Below are 20,078 nucleotides of genomic sequence, written 5' to 3'. Positions count from 1 at the left end.
GCACTGCTAAAGGGAGAGAACCAAAACCTACGACAGGCAAATGAAGTACTAAGCAAGCGCCGGAGAGCTAGGAAAACACGACTACAGCAAGGAGGATCACTTAGTCAACAAGGGGCGCAAGAGCTACAGGATGAGAGGGATGTTGTGCAGCAGGTAGAGCAGGAAATAAGGGCAAGCCGTGGTCGGAAGCCAAGGGAAGAAACCCGTGCCCGTCGCTGTGGCAAGTGTGGTGAGACTGGGCACAATGCGCGCACGTGTCAGATTGTAATAGACACCTCTGAGGAAGAGGACTCCGAGTAGTTTTAATTGATTTCTAATGTTGTGGTAGATTTATCGCAATGTTTGTCGTGAGGGTAGATAATTTTGGCGCTTTCGCTTGTTTGGCGCTTTCGCTATACATGTACGTTACATGGAATGTATACAATACATTATTTGACCATCTTGATGATATTAATCAAAAGCTATATAACAAGGATACAGCATCTAATCCTTGGGTAGACGAGTTTACTGCTGCTATTACTGCAGGTGTTGCAAAGTTAAGGCACTATTATACTGAAACTGGTGGTCCTGTTGAACAGACGTATGCTCTTGCTGCAATTCTTGATCCATCTCAGAAACTGGACATTTTTAACGCTCCTGAATGGGACCGTTCCCACTCAAAGAAGTACCGCCAAATATTCTTAGATTACTGGAAGGCTTACTATCAAAAAAATTCGAGGGACCAGCATGAGGCAGTACCGCCTTGCCCCTATACACCAACAAGTCTTAATGCGGTATTTCGGATGAACCGGCAGCTACATAAAGGGTGGCAGAGCCCATCAAGTACCAGCTATAATGAAGCTGAGCGTTATTTAAATGCGCTAGTGGTTAGTGCTGATGCAGATACTCCAGTGCTCCTAGTGTGGAAGACCTTAGAGCTCTCTTACCCTTCAGTTGCGAAGATGGCAAGGGATATCCTTGCAGTACCAGGTAAGCTCCTACAGTAACGGTTAAGAGTAACGCAAATATCTTACAAATCGCTTTAAACAGCTACTGGTACTGGAGTTGAGCGCATATTTAATATTGCCCGCGATATCCATGAATACCACAGGGCACAAATGAGTACGGCTACAGTTCGAGAGTCGATGATTGTTAAACACTATCATAGGTATAAGTGGGAACTTGATAATCATTGGGATAATATAGACCATGTATTTGGCGCCCCTGACCCAGACTCTATAATTGAGGACTCTGATCGACAAGTTGCTATGACGATGGTAATATCATCTGACGAGGAGAATGCTGAACAAGACCTACCAGACCCATCAACGCCACATAGAGCTACACAAGGTCGCAATGGAAGATTGGAAACTCAGAGGAAGCGAAATTTTGGGGTTCTAAATAAGGACCTTCAGAATGATGAAGCCTCCATTGATACTCCTCGACATTCGCAACGACTTAGAAGGTAGAGGAGGGTACTATTCAGATGTGGGTTAGAGTAACGGCTCACAGTAACGGAATATATCACTAATTAGCCTTATATAGCATTTGGAACCAGCTTGAACAATATATTATGTTAACTACTGCGATAGATACCAACCTTTGCGCTAGGTGGTAGGAAGGCTGGCCTCCCAAAGTCGACACAAACCTGTGTGCGATGGCGGTGGTGGTGATGGTAGGGAAGCCACTGTAAGCTGATGCATTCTGAGACATACGGCACTTATAACTCTAATGTAATTACCATAATTTATTATCTATATGATAAATTTATCCTAATTTCTATCAATATACCATTACTATATACCGTTACTCTTGGTCACAGGACTAACATCGTGATCTACAAGCTAAATATACTAAACTTCAGTTCGGGCTTTTTAAAAAAAAGCTCGGATGGTAAAAAAGCCTAGACCGAACCACGGTCTGGTCTTAACCCTAGACACTGGACCGAAGTTCAGTCCGGGCTTTGAAAAAAAGGAGGACCGAACCACGGTCCGGTCTTAACCCTAGAGACTGGACCGAAGTTCAGTCCGGGCTTTGAAAAAAAGGAGGACCGAACCACAGTCCGGTCTTAACCCTAGAGACTAGACTGAAATTCAGTCCGGGCTTTTTAAAAAAAGGAGGACCGAACCACGGTCCGGTCTTAAATTTAAGGACTGGAACACTCATATAAGCGGTCCGGTCCAGTCCAGTCTGGTCTTTACGGTCCGGGCCAGCCAGTCTATTCCTCATACCTGGGAAGTAGTAGTGTCGGGTGATTCGTTCGAAGGTTCGTGTTACTCCCTGATGACCGTGTGCTGGTAACGAGTGTTGTTCTTGCACCAGCGGGCGTCTCATTTGACTTGGGACATACACTAACCCTTTGTATTGAATCAATCCTTGTTCGTCGATGGTGAAGTCGCCTTCGACTTTGGACAAGACTCGCTTGGCGCATTCGTCTGTTGCGTAAGCTTTCTTGAGTCTTTCCTCGAGTTCTGTATCTTCGATGACTGAGATCGTCACTAGTAACTCGTTGTACTGTATTCCTGCATCTGTTTTCTTCAGAATTGCTCTAGGTCTTTCTTCCTTTGGGCCGGCGTAGTCGGTCCGTCTGCTGAGAGCGTCTGCTCTTGCATTCTCGGAGCCCTTGCGATAGGTTATCATGAAGTTGTAGGCTGCGAGGGTTTCTGCCCAGCGGACTTGTCTGCGGTTTAAAACCTTGGTCGTGGTGAAGTATATGAGGTTCTTGTGATCCGTCCATACCTGCACAGGGTAGGTGGATCCCTCAAGATATACTCGCCACTGCTCAAAGGCAACGACAATAGCCAGTAGCTCCTTGTCGTGGATGTCGTAATTGAGTTCCGCGGGTGACAGTTTCCTAGAGTAGTACGCGATTGGTTTGAACTTACCGTTCTCGTCTGGTTGATTCAGACATGCTCCAATTGCGAAGTCAGAAGAGTCCGTTTCGAGGATGATCTTCTTTGCAGGGTCAAATGTAGCAAGGATAGGTGCTTCCGTGAACTTCGTCTTAAGTTCCTGGAAAGCAGCCTCTGCCTTGTCCGTCCATTTGAATTCGAGATCCTTTCTGGTAAGCTCCGTGAGTGGTTGAGCTACCTTGGAATATCCCGAGATGAATCTTCGGTAGAAGTTGGCGAAGCCTAGGAAGGCTTGCACTTCCTTGACCGTGGTTGGTGTTGACCATTCCAACACTGCCGTTACTTTTGCTTGGTCCATCTTGATGCCGTGCGTTCCGATAATGTAACCCAAGAATTCGACTTGGTTTTTATGGAACTCGCACTTCTCTGGTTTGAGGAGTAAGCTGTACTCCTTTAGTTTCTTCAGGACGAGTTTGACATGCTTGACATGCTCCTCCTTGGTTGCTGAATACACCAGGACGTCGTCTAAGTAGACAATGGTAAAGATGTCTAAGTATTCATGCAAAGCATCATTCATCAGTCGTTGCATGGATGCGGGTGCGTTTGTTAGCCCAAAGGGCATGACTTGATACTCGAATAGGCCATAGCGGGTGCGGAATGCTGTTTTCCACTCTTCCCCAGCCTTGATTCGGATCAGGTTGTATGCTCCTCGCAGATCTAGCTTACTGAAGATCTTTGCTCCTTGAAATCTATCGTGTAGTTCATTGATTAACGGCAGGGCATACCTGTCCTTGATTGTGATGTTGTTCAACGCTCGATAGTCCACACATAACCGTAGGGAGCCGTCTTTCTTTGGTACGAAAAGCACCGGACTTCCTGCTGGTGATGTGGATGGTCTGATGAATCCTTTCGCTAGGTTATCATCGATGTACTCCTTAAGTACCTTCAGCTCCTTTTCCGATAGCTGATATATTGGTCCGAATGGTGGACTCTTGTCTTTCTCCAAAGGTATCTCGTGATCCCATGGTTGGTGCTTAGGAAGCGCCTCGTTCTTAGGGCCTTCCTGGAATAATCGCTCGTATTCCTTGTACTCCACCGGTATACTCGTCGGTGAGGATGCCTGGGCTAGGTCATTGAGCTCGGAGGTTGCACATAACTCCTTCCGGCCCTGGGAGGGTTTCTCCCGTTGTCGCATGTCCGTCCGTTGTTCACACGCGCACTGGCTCATCACAACTTTCTCGTTCCACCAGTCGATCTGGGGGTTGTGTTTCTTGAGCCATGGCACACCAAGGATGCACGCATGGTTGTCCATGTGCACGATGTCAAACTGAATCGTTTCCTTGTGCCCGTGTAGCATGACCATTTCCAATGGGACCGTTTCGTGGGTCACCATTCCTTCATTAGTCGAGATGGGCTCTCCATCTACGACCATTAACGGGTATGGTTCGGTTTTCAATTGCGTCTTGAAACCTTGCGTGTCTGCTACTTTCTTTGTCATAAAGTTGCCCGTCGCTCCTGAGTCAATCATTGCTCGGAGGTGTCGCTGTTGTATCTTAGCAACCACATATAGTTGCATGCTGCCCGTCGTGGCGCATAGCTGGTCTGTACTAGGCCTCTTCGTGTCGCTCGCCGGTGGCCTACCGTCGAGGACTCCTAGTTTTTTGACTCGTCCGAGGAAGGATAGTATTCATCCGCTTCCAATGGTGGTCCTTGGGGAGATCGTTTCCCTCGCTCTTCTGCTTCGTCTAGCAGATGTGGGTATTTCTCGTATACCTGTTCGCTTTTGATAGGCAAGTCCCCTTCAGACTGGCTTCGCCTGAGGGCGTGAACTTGCTCTGCGTCTCTGAAGTGTATCCTGGGCGAGGATCGGGGAAACAACTGATTCTGGTGTTTCTTTTTCCAGTGGAGCTTGCAGTCATCTTCGCTGCAATACTCCCAGTAGACATACGCGTGCCAGGGATGATCAGTCTCTGTTGCGTCTGTCGTTGATAGTTCCCGCTGTCCTCTCACCCATGCACTATCTTCTCTCGGAGGCGTGGAGAACGTGTCTAGTTGCTCCATGGCTCTCCTTTCGATGCGTGGAGTGGGTCTCGCATTTTCCCATTGCAGCATACCTCTGGCTTTCTCGTCGTACTTCTCCAGGGCTCTCCTGCGGTCCTGGTAGTAAAGTTCGACGCTTTTCATATTCTTCAGTTTAGCCATATGCTCGACATTCTTCTCCAGTTCTTCCGCTTCTTGGGCTTCCAACTTAGCTATGTCTGGGGACGTGCCAAGCAGCCTGCGGGTATTCGTTAGTTGGTCGTAGTATCTCCAGAGGTCATCCTTGCAGTCGTCCACCTTGCACTCTAACGGAAGTCCCTGTAACAGGTTCCCGTAGATGCCCTTAAGCGTGGGGATTCTCCTCTGGCCGCTGGGCTTGTCTCGTTCGGCCCTAATCTTCGCGTGGGCATGTTTTGCCATGCGTCTTACTACGCTCTTGCACCGTGGACTCATTGGTTCCGTAGGTGCAAGCTCGTCGAAGGTTTCCTGTTCCGAGACGGTGAACGATTCCGCCTCTGATTCTTCATCTGAGCTCCCGTCTTCTGGGGTGCTTTCGCCGTTTATTCCCCAGTCCTGTTTGTTCACAAATGTGGCGTTCAACTGCATCCCCGAGGCGTTGTAACCTCCCCGGCCTTGCCAGGTAGCATTGAGTTGTTTGCCGACTTTGCGTCCGCCGTTCCCTTTCTTTGGCTGTCTGCAGTCTCGGGCCATGTGGCCTGGCTTGTCGCAGTTAAAACAGAGTCGTTCCTTGAATTGTCTGTCTTTCTTAGGGTCACGGGGTCGTCCAGGTTTGAACGTGGCATCGAGTTCCATGGGGTCCGACGAACGGTTGTCTCGCGGGTGTTGATCCCGTCGTCTGCCCTCGTTTCCCCGGTAGGGGTAACTTTTCTTGGGCTTGTCATAGGTCCGACGTTCCTTCTGGAATTCGTATAGTCGATTGTCGATTCGGACCGTATGTTCGATTAGCGCTACCATGTCCGTTGGTTGTTGTTCCAAACGGGCAAGTTCCATACGTATATGGCTCTTCAGCCCACGTCGGTAGTGGCTGATGAGTGCGATGGCGTCCCATCCTGTCTGATTGCCGTATCTCTGGAATTCTGTGGAGTACGTGAGGGCGCTGCCAGTCTGCTTAAGTGCAAACAGATGGTCTTCCGCGGTCTTAATCTCATCGATGTCTCCGAACATGCGTCGGATTTCCTTACAGAATCCTTTCCAGCTGCCAAACATAGTCTGCGTAGTTGCCATGCTTCCATTGGTACTTTCATATTTGAAATAATCCTTGAGGAATGGTTCGACCCATCGCAGGGCTTCCCCCCTAAGGTAGGACGCAGTCCACAGGGCATAGCTCTCCTGGGTGGGAAACTTCTCGTCATTGAAGTGCTGGTACAGTTTGACCTGTAGCAAAAACACCTCAAGTTCCTTTCGGTTGCCGGAGTAAGTGTCGGGCAACTTGACGCATAGAGTTTCCTTGAGTTCGTTGACGGTGGGTGCGTCGGGCATCTCTTCATTCTCAGGCTTAGACCTCTGAGACGAAGTTGGCGTGGTGGGGGTTTTCCCCTTCGAACTGATGACAGACATGTTGCTTTGTGTATGAGCCAGTGCCTCGTAGAAGTGGTGCTCAAAGTGTAACGCTGACTTCTAAACGATAGAAGACACAGAGGTTCTCTTGCGTAAAGGTTTACTTATCAGAGGAGGCAGGGGATCAGACACAAAGGCTTCAAGTAACACGTTACTAGTATATAACAAATACTGTATTGAGTTGAGCACGAAGCTCCTATCTAAGGAAATACTATCTACTTATATAGTGGCGTCGTGCCTCATGGGTAATCTGGATAGTTGGCGGATAGCTAGATATTCAGGATAGTTCGTGGATAGCTCAACTATCCAATATCCACTAGTTTCTGCAACTATCCATTAGCCCCGTCACATGGCAGCCTACCCCGCTTCCCACTGTGACTCACACGTCACGTTATGTGACTCACACGTCACGTTACTAGGCCCTGGCCCTGTAACCATGACATCATGTTACTATAGCCGTAACAGTATTGTAGTTGCTTCCGGCGGAGCCTTACAGCGAGGATCTTTTCCACTTACCATTCCTATACGCCATCTATCACTTTGCTGCTAGGCTCAGGTGGATCCTGACCAGGTAGGGGGTTGTTCGGGTCCTTCATGAGGACGTCTGGTGAGAACACATTGTGTATTTGAGAACCGGTAGGTAGTTCCAATCGAAATGCGTGCCCAATCCGTTCCAACACCATATATGGTCCGACCCATTGTTGGCCCAGCTTGCGGCTAGGACGAGAGTTTTTTTAAATTTTTGGTCGATAGCTACACTCTATCTCCTACGTCCCAGTTGTAATGGTGGGTGCACCAGATGTGAGAATCTAGCCACCCAAGGAAGGGATGAATTTACTAAGACAACACACTGTCTTAGGAAACAGAGCCAAAGGGTTGTAGCTTAGACTATTCCACAACGCAGCAATCAGGTGTGTGATGTAGTGAAGTGGTTCAGACAAGTTGCAACAAATGTTGAGTCTGGGAACTCAGGGGTAAGTCAGAGGTTAACACCTCACTGACTTTTCAGAAACAAGGAGTAACAAGATGAATGCTTGGAAGCTTGTAAAAGACGTGGAAGTATTTGATAGTCGATTTACTGTATTGTCTGCTTGCCCTTTCTTAAGGAAAGGGCAATCCTATTTATGCTAAAGGAGTGTAGTTCTCTCATCTTCCAAGACTTTCCATGACTTACCAGGCTTGGTAACTGTAGTCGACGTAAGAGAATCCCATAGAACCATCTCTTAGGTTCGTAGCCTATAGGAAGTAAAAGGAGGTCCAAGGTCAGAGTACCCCTATAGACAAATTATGTCATAGACAAATTATGTCATAACTTAACCAATCTTGTGGGTAACTAAAGAGCGATGACGTGTAATGAATCATAAAGGTTCGTAGGAGCTTTTAGAGCTATTGTTAATGCTCCTAGGCCTCTAGTTGGTAGAGATATGTCATGTGGTAGTATGAGTGATGTCATGTGGTAGTATGAGTGATGTCATGTAATGAATCATAGAGGGTTGTAGAGATATGCTATGTGGTAATATCGGCCCAGTAACTAAGGAGCGATGACGTGTAATGAATCATAGATGGTTGTAGCGATCGTTGAGTAGTATTGCTCTTGTTGTTGGTGTGATAAGCCAAAATATGTATAGTGACTTGTAGGTTTGAGGAGGAGATTTCCAAGTTTGCTCTTGAGTTTGATAGCAAACTGAGTGCAACGAATGTCAGTATGACACAGTTCTGATTGACTAGATGCTGTTAGAATAGAACCCATCAATGACGGCAGACATACGCAGTAGAGCCAATGCTTCCCATCCATTCTTTGGCTGTCGCAACATCAAAGATGACTACAGCAAATAACTTTGGGAACGAGTTCTTGTCGTCAGTGATGACGAATGACCTGCAATCGCGAGTACTGAGACCGTCAGTCAATTCCTTCATCAATGCCTCAGGCAGCTCAAAGCTCTGTCCTGTAAAGGGTGTTGGGTTCTCCATGGCACAAATCGAATGATCAAAACTGAAAATGTGTACATGCAGCCATTTATATCGAAAAAACTGGGTGGCGCAAGTCATAGCCTCGCTTATCCAGCACAGGTTGCAGGGTACGCGGCTTCAGAATAATGGTGTAGCGGCAGTTCCAGACTATGTAAATAAATACGTTGCATAAAGACAATTCCATTCTGATCACATGGAGATCCTATACTCCAGTGCCTGCAGCATTAATATGCTCTTGATACACCCTTGGAGCAATGTCGGATTATCATCAAATAGACTCCTGATTGGACCATTAGTCTCGAGATACAATAATAATTCCGTATGCCACCGTCTGATCATGTCCTGCTCTGAGGGTTTCTCCATTCCCATTTTCTCAACCATGTATCGGAGTCTGGGGATGCGAGGGTATATCGTGAGGTAGAGAAATCTTGCAGTCTCAAATGCATGGCGAATAACATCATCCTTTGGAACGTGCCTCCAGTCTCGCAACGAGAAGCTTATCTGTGATACCAAGGTGGTATCATGAACATCTCGCAAAACTATTTGTGTCAGAATGAGTAGCTTGAATGCATGGTAAGCTTACGCTTGTATAGTGCTTTACTATGGTCCGAAACTGGTCCTGGTAGAGCTGTTCCCAAACTGTATTCGATGTCAGTAATAAGTCAGGGAAGTGGGAAACTAGCATACGTTGTCAAGTCAAGTGTAGCCATTGCAGTGGAGTATGTTGATTTGGTTGCAAGTCTGAAGGAACGTTTTTGAAATGTGGGAATCGTCCGACCTTATATATCCAGCTGCAACGGAAGTTACCATACTGCATGATGATTCACGTGATAAATGACCCTGCACATTTGATATTTTAACGATAAGTAGATAGTATTCCCTTAGATAGGAGCTTCGTGCTCAACTTAATATAGTATTCTTTACAAGACTATAACATGCTACTTAGAAAGCCTTTGTGTTTAATCCCCTGCCTCCTCTGTTAAGTCAACCTTATGCAAGAAACCTCTGTATCTTGTATCATTTAGAAGTTAGTGTTACACCTAACTAACAGATTTCGGCCCTATAGAGGTAGCTGCTAGTAAGGGCTAGGTTCTAAGGTGGATAGGGGCATAGTTAGAAGTTTCTACATATAGAGAGGCAGTGAGAAAGCTAACTACCTTGTTATAGCGGTCGTAGGTGAAAGTACAATGCTCTAGGAGCTTGTTGGAGGACACAAACTTGTCTACTATGCTAGTGAAATCGTACATAACTATGCTATATCTTAGCTTCCCTTTCAATGGCAGTAAGTTGGCTGCTAATGGCTACTGTTACTTCGTGACTGTTAGGCACACTTCACCTAAGCTAAGGCATAGAGGAGGCATAGTATTAGTACTAAGTGTCTTCTGCTGTCTCTTAGAAGTGCAGTTGAGGTTAAATGGTGTGGTTCCTAGAGGCATAAAAGCGCTGTCTTAGGGGGGGGCCTAGATCCAGCCGTTAGGGAGTTGAGGCGTCCATCACCACCTAGGGGTGCTTGAAAGGAGCAGGAATAGATGTAGATGGGAGTTATGATGCGTAATTGACTAGAAGTAGAGCCCTTAGGGTCTAGGGGGCCTCACCTTCCTCACCCGGCCTTGTCCATCATCCCGTAAGCCTGGGCAGAAGAAATCACGCTGGCGCTGACGATATACAACCTATCCACATCCCGTCCGTTGTTAGCAATTTGTCAATTTAAGAAAATAGTTATAGGTGCAGACAGACAGACAGACAGACAGACAGATGAGGAGATCATGATATTTACCCTAACACTTCTTTTTCTCTCCCCCCTCTCCCCTCGCCTCTTCACCTTTCACCTAAATTCACAATAACTTTCAAAATCACATTTACAACAGTCACATTCACTTTCAACCACAGAAAAACAGTGTTGGGACTCAGTAGTTAAATTCTACTCTACCCTATCTCCAACAACCAGCGCCACGCTATCTTTCCTGTCTGCCATCTAGCTAGACCATCGCTGTTGTTGTTGCTGGTAAAAAAAAAGGAAGAAAAACCCCAGTTTGTTATGGGTAAAAATTCACACATGTAGTGTAGTGTATTGTACCTCTTTTCCTCTCTCCCCCCTTCGTTTGGTTTGGTTCAAATTTCTGATCCATCTCCCTGTTGGGGCGGTATCCTGACTCCACTCCTGTCTGGCTTGTAAAGAAAAATGTAAAAAAGAAAAGGAAATGTGGTAGTTCGTCGCCGTAGCGGTAGTTGATTTGTTGGTAGCTGCAGCTTATCCATATCCATAGCCGTAGCTATCATCATTGTTGTTGTTTGTTGAATTGTGTTGGTTGTTGAAAGAAGTGAACCCCCCCCCCCCTCTCCCTTCCACACCCATTACCCATCCATCCATCCATCCCCCACTCGTTTTGTAAGTAACACAGGAAAAAAAGTTGTAGACAGGTCTTTTCGCAAAATTCGTCGTCGAAAAAAAGAGAAATCCAACGCAAGGTGTGGAGAGTTTGAAACGCCAGTAATGCATCTTCTCCTCTTCCTCTCACTCTCCTCGGTCAGTCGCCCCAGTCGATAGAGCAACGCCACCCCCGAAACGCCATCCATACCATCCTAGTCCGAAAAAAAAACGCCTCGCTACCCACCCCGCCTTCATCGGTACAAACAAAATGAGTAAATAAAACCAATCACAGTCACAATTTCCTCCTCTCATCCCTCCTTCGCTACCCTCACCGCCCCTCAGCATCCCCCACACTCAAATACCCCCCCTTCCTCCCCGGCCGCGGCGTCTCCTCCTCCCCTGGCGTCCCCAACAAACTCCTCGGCTTAGGAGTCTCATCCATATCCCCCCCCTCTTCCTCCGCCGGCGGCGTAAGCAAATCATCCTCTCTCCTCCCACCACCACTCCCATCCAACACCCCGGGGACATCAAACCCACTAACCACGCTCCCCCGACTATTCGTCCTCATCATCTCCGTCCCCAACTTCGAGCCTCTCTGTCCAGCGCCCGATTTAACCTTGGGGGACCGCTCTTTGACAGATGTATCGCCGAGTTCTTCGTCCTCGTCGTCGCCGGAGTCGGCGTGTTGCGCGGAACCGCTGCCGCGGATGGCGTCGCGTTTTGCGCGTAAGCGGGCTGGGGAGAGGGGGCGTTTGAGGATTGTGGATGAGGATGATAAGGATGCCGGGACAGGGCAGGGAGTTCCAGGCGGCTCCTGCGTCTCGAGACAAGCAGGCGCCGAGAGGTGGGGGAGGAGTTTGGGGATCTCGTGAGAGTGAGGGAGCGAGCCGTCTTCAGAGATTCCGAGACCGCTGTCGACATCCCATTCTCCCGTTGCTTTGCGGGAGGTGATAACAGCCACGTCGTCAGTAGCGATGGAGGACTCGTCGCCGAAGAGAGAGGAACCGATGGAATCACCGCGGCTGGAGCCACGGAACGAACTCCCCGCCAACCTCGCCGACGACCTAGAGCTCGGAATATCATCCAGCCTCAAGCTTTCCTGTCTCAACCCCGATGGCATAGGATAGTGCAGCGGCACCGCTTGCCCGGGGGCAGGGGCCTTCCACTGACACAGTCTACAAAGTACATCCGTGAGCTTCGACGTCGTCGGCGGCTTCACCACCAACGCATCGAAGAAATGCGGCTGCTGCAGCTCCTTCAGATACCCCGTGATCGCCACAATCGGCGTCGTCGAGTTCGCCGTCTTGGTACTCCTTATCATCCTCGCCACATCCGCGCCATTGACAGAAGGGAGCTTAAACTCCATCATGATGATATCAAACTTGATATCACTCATCGCCACCCTCGTCGCCTCCGCGCCATCCGCGACAGTAATAGTGCGACACCGTAGCTTCTCGAGGAGCTTCTCCATCACCATCCGCGACACAGGGTGGTCCTCGCAGATCAGCACGTCCAGCGGGCGGAACACCGGGCCGTCGGAGATGTTGATCTGGGAGAGGCGGCGGGAGGATTGCCGGCGGCGCTGCACGCGGAGCAGGGCGTTGGCTTTGTCGCCTTCGTTGTCAGAGGAGGAGGGGGACATGTCGAAGACTTGGCTGCGGCGCGTGTGGTGCGAGAAGAGATCGCCGACTGAAATGGGGCTGCTCTCTTGGGAGCCGACGGTTTGGGAGCGCGAGCGGCCGGGCGTACTATGTGGTCCCGCTGCCTTGGCAGGTGAGAGAGCCAGCGAAGCGGGGATCCCACGCGTCTTAATCGGCGAGGTCGATACCGTCGCACTACCAGATTTATGCAACGTCGGCGAAATCCGCGGGACATCGAAGAACCACCCACCCGGTTGTAGAGACTGCTGCTGAGACAGACTCGACGAGGTGCTCGACGTCTTCATGCGCCCATTCCCCTCGCCATTCTGCTGTTGCCCCGCCACTGACGACACCAGCAGCGGCGACGACGGCTGCGACGGCTGCGACTTTCTCGACGGCGACGACGACGGTCGATTCCCCGCCTTCGCATTCGACATCGTACGCTGCAACAGCATCAGGGGACTTCCCTCCAGTGCTGGTAAGGGTGATACCATGGTACTATTACTCGTCGAGACTGGGCTGACGACTGCGGCTTTACTCTGTGCTGCGATGGCCTCGGCGCGCAGTTTCTGGATGACGTCTTTGTTTGCCTTCTCGAGCACGGGCAGGTTCTTGAATGCGAAGTTCCCGAAGTCGTCGGCGACGACGGGCTCGCTTAGACGCCGGCTCTTGAGGTCCCGGACGTGGGGTGGGATGTGGAGGGGCATTAGACCGCGCTTCATGGAGTTTATCTGCGTGCGTACGCGCGAGAGCGCGTCGTGTGGGCGCTCGGGCGGGTAATCTGGCGAGGCGGTAGCGGCGGCTGGGGAGATTTGATCTTCCATCTCCTCAGCGAAAGATTGTAGCGTCGCGCCGCGGCTGTCGAAGTACTCGGTGTCCTCTAGATTTTCAGGCACCGGTACGAACTGCGCTTCGTCCTGGAGGAGGGTATCCCAGTTAATATCCGCAAACCACGGGTGGTTGCGGATCTCCTCGGCGCCGGAGCTGAATTTCTCGTCGGTATTAGCACCGAGGCGTTCGGCGGGAGACATGCACAGGAGCGCGTTCATGAGGTCCTTAGCCTCTTGAGAGACTTCGGCCTCGTCTTCACTCGGCCACGAGATCTTGCGCGCGAGGATGTTCTCGAAGACGTGCTCGGGCGTGTCGCCGTGGAAGGGCGGGTATCCGTATAGCAGCTCGAACAGAATACACCCGACCGACCACCAATCGCTCGTCTCGTCTTGACCCTCGCCCTTCACCGTCTCGGGCGCGAGGTAATCCGGCGTCCCGACGAAACGGCGTGTATTGTCATCTGGATCGAACAGTGCCATGGGTGGTGGCATCATGCTAGACTGCGGGGGCGTGTTCTTAGTATCGACGCTCGAGTGGCTGTTCACATTCTGCAGGCTGAACATGTCTGGCGAGCCCCGCTCGCTCTCGTTCTCCTCGCCCTCCCTGGGTCGCGGACTCGCTTGTTGAGGCTCGTTGAGCGAGAAACTGCTGAACATGGCGCTGAGCGTATCGCTTCCCCCGCTATCGCTACGCTGGCTCTGTCGCGAATCGCGGCTCATGCTATTCTCACGCGTCAAGCTGAAGTACGACGGCTGCCCCATCGCTGTCCCCAGATCAGGCGTCATCATCGGTGTCGAGCCAGGGGACTGATGGCTCTGGAAATCAAACGACGTCGATCTCGACGACGCCAGCGACGACGCCCTCGCAAACGGCCCCTGTTTCAGGAGATCCGGCGCCTGCTCGCTGCCAGCACTACTCAGAACGCGTTTCTGCCGACCAATCAGACCCATCCTCGACAGTCCGAAATCAGTCAACTTAAGATGTCCCTTCTGGTCAATGAGCAGGTTATCCGGCTTCAAGTCACGATGCACAATCCCGCGACTATGCAAGTGCTCAACACCCAGGATAACCTCCCCAAGATATTTCTTCGCCCAGTCCTCCGGCAGCCCACCGAGGACCTTGATAAGCGACGCGCAGTCGCCACCATTGAGATACTCCATGACGAGATACAAGTAATCCTTGCTCGAGAACGTCCAATATAGCTTAGCCACAAAATCGCTCTCGCCCTGCCACATCATGATAGCGCGCTCGGCTTTGACATTCGTAACTTGGTTCTTGGCCACCATATCTGCCTTTTTCAATACCTTGATAGCGAAGTAATCCCCAGTCGACTTCTTCTTCGACAAATACACGCTCCCAAACGCTCCCTTGCTGATTGGCTTGATAATCTCAAAATCCTTGATCGACGGCGGCACCGCACGCGCCTGCGGTACACTCGCCGAATTCAGCCGTGGCGAGGGAGGAGGCACGGATCCCGTCGCCGAAGACTGCCGCCTGTGGTGATGCGGCGCCAGCGACGGAGACGCCAACTCGTGATAGCTCAACAGCGGCGACGTGACAGGTGATCTCACCGCCTGCTGTCCCGTTGCCAGCGAACGCGGTTTCGCGATCCGCAACGGCGACGAGCTGATGCCTCCACCCGGCCGCGACGGCGATTCCTGTCGCTGCGGCGAGCTGGAGCGGCGGCCTGGGAGCGCCATGCTGTGGCGGTCGCGCCGTCGGGAGCTAGCTGCGCGACGTAGGTCGCCGAATTCAGAGACGGGTGATTCGATGCGCGCGGGGCGTGACATTACGGACGAGGAGCGGATACTGCTATCGCTGTCATCGTTACCGCTCTCGAAGTAGAGGGAGCCGCGGCGGGAGGGACCGGCAGAGGCGCGGGATGAGTGTCGTGCTTGTGTGAGCATGCTTAGAGTCCCTGCGTGGGAGCGTGGCGTGGGGCACTCTTTTGGACTACTCGAGCCGGTGGTGGAGACAACTTTTGAAGAGCTGCTCTGCCTTTCTTCGTGGAGCTTCATCTCAGCCTCTCGCAGCGCAGCCGCAAGCGTGGACGGCCCATCAAACGACCCTCTAAAAGAACTATCATCCTGTTCCGGAACATCATCATCCTCATCCATAGAATCCGTATCCAGCCCCGCCGCGAACCTCGCCGCCTTCCTCACAGCCTCATCAATACAATCCTGCACAATCAGCGCAAACTCCCCCCGGATCCTCTCGCTATACTCCAAGATCCCACGATGCCTCAGCACCGCATCCACCTTCTCCTTAGCCGCCTTCTCGCTATCTGCACACAGCAGCGCCAGCCCTTGCTCCTGGTCGAGCGTGTTCGTGCTGGGAGACTGCCACTGCAGGACCTGCGAGACGCGGGACTCGGAGGCGGGGGATTGGGTGCGGAATTCCCCGATCTGGGAGGACACCTCTTTGATGGCTGGGGTGCCGATCTCGATGGCTGTGTCGCAGAGATCGAGGAGGAGCTCGACGATACGGGCTTGTGGGCGGCGTACGGCGAAGGAGCGTGCGCGTGTGTGGTTGCTTTTTGACGCCGATGGATCGCGCGATGGCCTGTTGGGTGCTGGAGAGGAGCTGCCGGATGCTGAGCTGGGCTGCGAGGTGGGACCGATGGGCATTCCTTTGTATTCTGCCTGTGGTAATGATAACGGCATCTCGGTTGTAGATAATGGGCGGCTCTTTCTCGCCTCCAGCGCATCCAGCACCTTGACAATAGCGTGCCGGTGTTCTATAAGGTTCTCTTGGCATATTTGCACCTTCATCTCGGCCTGGTGTTCTTGTAGACACAGCTCGGTGTGTTTCTCGAACCACCACGGTGCTATTTGTCGCTCGCAGATGCGGCAGAGGACCGGGGGAGGCGGTGCGTGGTGTGCCGGGTCGTCGAGTCCGGCCTCAGCGAGCATGTTGAGATGGCTGGCCAGCACCTCTGCCCCGGATCCCAAACTCTCGACGATTATACTCGGTAGGTCGATTTTGAGTTCGCGCGGTTCGACCCATGGCCTGATCATCCACATAGTCTGTAGAATTAGCTTCCAATCCACCGAATTGAGTATCCAAAACTTACATGGCTCTCCTCGCCCGTCGATCGATCGTAAACCATAATCCCCTGCCCCTCCAAATCAACCGTCTCTCTCACCTCCTCCGCCTCCTCACGCTCCCCCTCCCCCCCCCCTTTCCTCACTCTCAGCAATTTCGAAGCCTCGCCCAGTTCGAGCTCAAACCTCACAATCTGACTCCTCATCGCATCCCCCCTCATCCCCTCCACGGCCTTCCCAAACAACTCCTCCCCCCCCTCCACCACCTCCCGAATACTTCGTCCCTGCACCCCCTCCACCGCCGTCCCAATCACATCCGTCCAGCTCGGACTCACCCACCTCACCACCCCATCCAGCCCCAAATCCAAAATCACATTCAGCGTCTGCTCCGCCGCCTCCCTCAAATCCTGCCTCTCCATCCTCATATCCCCACTCAGCGTCCTCTCTATCGCCGCGCCCGCGCCCCGCAGAGTCGTCACCGCCGGCGGCGCCAGCGTCCCATCCGTCGTCTCCATCGTGCCGAATTGTCGTGGTGGTGGTATTGTCCCCGCTATACGGCGTCGACATGAATGATTACCACTCAATCCCCCGATCAGGTTCCCCCCTCGTTATCAGCGTGCTGCGCAGGACGTCCGCAAGCGCGCGCAGGCCATAAAGCGGTGCTCACGCCGGGGTGGGCCGTGCATGGGCTGAGGAGAGGTTGTGTCTAGCTAGTCGTTGTGGTGACTGCTTGCATTTTTCGGAGGAGCGGTTTTTGGCTTTCGGGGTTGGTGGTGGTGGGAGGGTTGGTGGGCGTGAAGTGTGTCCGTTTGGCGTGGGCGGCTGCGTGGGTGACCTTGGTGTTCAGGGCGGGAGCGGGTGGGTTGTGGCTCAACGCATGTGGTGCTGAGGTGAGTGTCGGTTGACGGTGAGGGCTCAATGGGACCGAGCGAACAGTGAAGTTGTGGCCTGAGCTGACGGTTGATGGGATTGCAAATTGTCGTAGGTTGTCGTTTGTGTGTTGTTGTTGTCGAGGTGTTGTCGTGAAGTTTTGTCGTGGGTGTGAACTGGTGCTGGGTGGGTTGTGTTGTGTTGGAAATAATTTGGCGATGGGGTCGGATGTTTGTCCAAGGAAGGGATGTACACACACGGTAGAGCAGTGCAGGACACACGGTACAATGCAGGGCGGGACACACGGTACATGAAATGCAGGACACACGGGACAATTCAGTGCAGGACACACGGTACAGTGTACTACGGAGTATGGGAGCTTGTTATCTATGGGTACGGACGGGTATGATAGTATGATAGTACGGGGATGATAGTATGATAGTACGGGTATGATAGTACGGGTATGATAGTACGGGTATGATAGTACGGGTATGATAGTACGGGTATGATAGTACGGGTATGATAGTACGGGTATGATAGTACGGGTATGATAGTACGGGTATGATAGTACGGAATGCGGATAATACGGGTATGGTTTTAAAATGGGATCTATATACAACCAACTACACGATTAACTCCACCAGAACGCGTCGAAAGAGCAGGTTTTGCTTGGGAATCACTCTTCAGTTCCACATCGTAGTTCAAGTGCAACGACCATTGATTACTCATCTCGGCCCACGGCCATTTTACCGGGTTACGGTGCTCTAGTGCTAGGAAGAAGAGGATGCACGTAATATATAATAGATGAACTGGCCAATAGCGGGACCGTCGAGGCACAGCTGGAGACTTATACCAGAGGCTGTTATAAAACAAAACTTTTGTTATTTTTGGTTGTTATTGTTATTGTTACTGTTCGACCCTACATTTTGTTGTTGTTATTCAATTCTAGTTATTCGGGGCTCTCTATTACGTCGTTCCTGCTGTCCCGGCGGTTTCCACGACAATACAAACGGCATTGAGTGAATACAAAACTGCTCCTACGGCCGTTGAGCACTGCACGATACAGTACATAACAAACCGGCCGAGTAAAAGCAGCTCCCATGGCCGTGTCATGTCCACGCCTCCAGTTACCACAAACGAACATCCTCGCAGATCTCATATCGAATCTACTAGATCCGCCCATTTACCCCGACTATCACCAACCTGAGACAAACATTCCTCTGCTCGGCACTGCTGGTGGTGGTGCTGCCGATAAGAAAGATCCTGTCCTGTCCCCTACGCACAGCTGCATCTGCACTACAGAGCACAAATCGATGATGTGCGTCACACCACACAGTCGTCTGCACCCATCCGACTCGAACACACCCCCATCCCTCCTCCAAGTTCAGGCTCAAACATCACCACTCCTAACACTCCTAACACTCCCAACACTCCCAACACTCCCATCACTCCTAACACTCCTAACACTCCTAACACTCCTAACACTCCTAACACTCCTAACACTCCTAACACTACTGACACTACTAACACAGCCACTACACCCTCAACCCCCCCCTTCCCCGATCCCGCACAATGTCTCGCGGCCTCGCCCTCAGACATCCCAGACACGCCTAGCAACCAAACCAGTTACCACTGTAACCCCATCCGAACCAGCCGGGCCACTCAATCCACTCCCCGCCAGGTGGTCTGATGCTGCCTCCCGTCCCCCCCTCCAAGACAGCGTCTCGTCATAGCCCACCATTACATTCCAGAACCCTTTCCCTAGGAAGATGCCGCCCTACCCTCCTACCCCAATATTCCCTATACACTCCCCATCTCCAACCCTCTAGCGGGGCACCAGAATGGCGTCAACCCCGCAGCAGGCCAGCACTCCACACCGCTACCCCCCTCCTCCTACGATCGCAGCCAAGCCCCCCCATATCACCGCGGGAGGTAGAACGTGCATCTCCAGTCCCCATCCCCGGGCGGGGGATGGGGACTGGAGTCTCGAATGACCATCCTCATACAGCAACCTACGTACAAATGACGAGACGTGTATCCCCTCTCTCGGCTCCATCCATCCCTTTCGTCCCGCCCCGAGGAGGTGTGCGACTCTACGTAGCGAGGTGATTGACTAAACGTATTCGATTCGGTTCCATCCGGGGAACCTCGATCTAGGAAGGCGAGAGGGCGGGTTCCCTTATCGGCAAGCAATGGGATGGGAGGAGCTTTTATCCAAAACCAACGCCGGCCGTGACATCGTAACGAGTCCAGGATCATGCAAGAGCGGCACCTCTCCTTACCCGTTTCCCGTGCACCTGAGGCGGCGTCATTTGACCAACGGGTTGGTACGTACGACCCCACCTACGACAGCGTGGTGATCGAGTGTCATTGGCAGCCACTACATACAGGAGCATCTGCCGACTATCGTGTGTTGGGAGTATTAGGAGTGGCGTATTATTAGTATTGTTTGTTAGCAGCGTAGTAAGTTAGGTAGTAAGTTACCTAACTTACTACGCTGCTAACAAACAATACTGGTAACTTACTACGCTGCTAACAAACAATACTAGGTAGTCTAGACCGCCCCTCCCCACAGACAGTGGCAACCAAGACATCCCCACCCAAAAACGCCATCCCCATCCCCATTCCACACACCCCACACCTCGGAACCCGGCGCCCCTCCACCCGCACTTACTAACCTCTATCGCGAATCGATGCGGTCTCCTGACCCCCCCCCGGCACTGCTTTTTAAGTCGAACCAAGTTAGGTTTACTACTGGATTGGAGTCTCCGTATGTGTGGTGATGATGCATTGGCACCTGTCCCTAGGTTGCAGTCTGCATTAGAATCTGATGGGAATCTGCTGCGGATTGGGGATTGGGGATTGGGGATTGGGGATTGGGGATTGGGGATTGGGGATTGGG

The 20,078-nt window shown here is 51.6% G+C and overlaps 2 protein-coding genes across 2 annotated transcripts; both read right to left on the bottom strand.

Moving 5' to 3' along the window:
- Nucleotides 1–8,609: 8,609 nt before the first annotated feature.
- VC83_04218 (uncharacterized protein) lies at nt 8,610–9,130 on the bottom strand (the record flags this gene model as incomplete). The annotated part of the gene is made up of 3 exons (XM_024467853.1): nt 8,610–8,959; nt 9,004–9,059; nt 9,108–9,130. The coding sequence occupies 3 exons, from the start codon at nt 9,128–9,130 to the stop codon at nt 8,610–8,612; spliced, it is 429 nt and encodes a 142-aa protein (XP_024324684.1).
- Nucleotides 9,131–10,763: 1,633 nt separating this feature from the next.
- On the bottom strand, nt 10,764–17,474 carry RIM15 (rim15, signal transduction response regulator). The gene is made up of 2 exons (XM_024467852.1): nt 16,336–17,474; nt 10,764–16,288 (listed from the first exon to the last, which is right to left on the bottom strand). Exons 1-2 carry the CDS (start codon nt 16,819–16,821, stop codon nt 11,120–11,122), a joined length of 5,655 nt encoding a protein of 1,884 aa, XP_024324693.1. The 5' UTR covers nt 16,822–17,474; the 3' UTR covers nt 10,764–11,119.
- Nucleotides 17,475–20,078: the final 2,604 nt, after the last annotated feature.

Source organism: Pseudogymnoascus destructans (assembly GCF_001641265.1).
Source record: "Pseudogymnoascus destructans isolate 20631-21 unplaced genomic scaffold scaffold_9, whole genome shotgun sequence".
Taxonomy (NCBI): domain Eukaryota; kingdom Fungi; phylum Ascomycota; class Leotiomycetes; order Thelebolales; family Thelebolaceae; genus Pseudogymnoascus; species Pseudogymnoascus destructans.
This window is presented reverse-complemented; position numbering and strand designations above follow the sequence as displayed.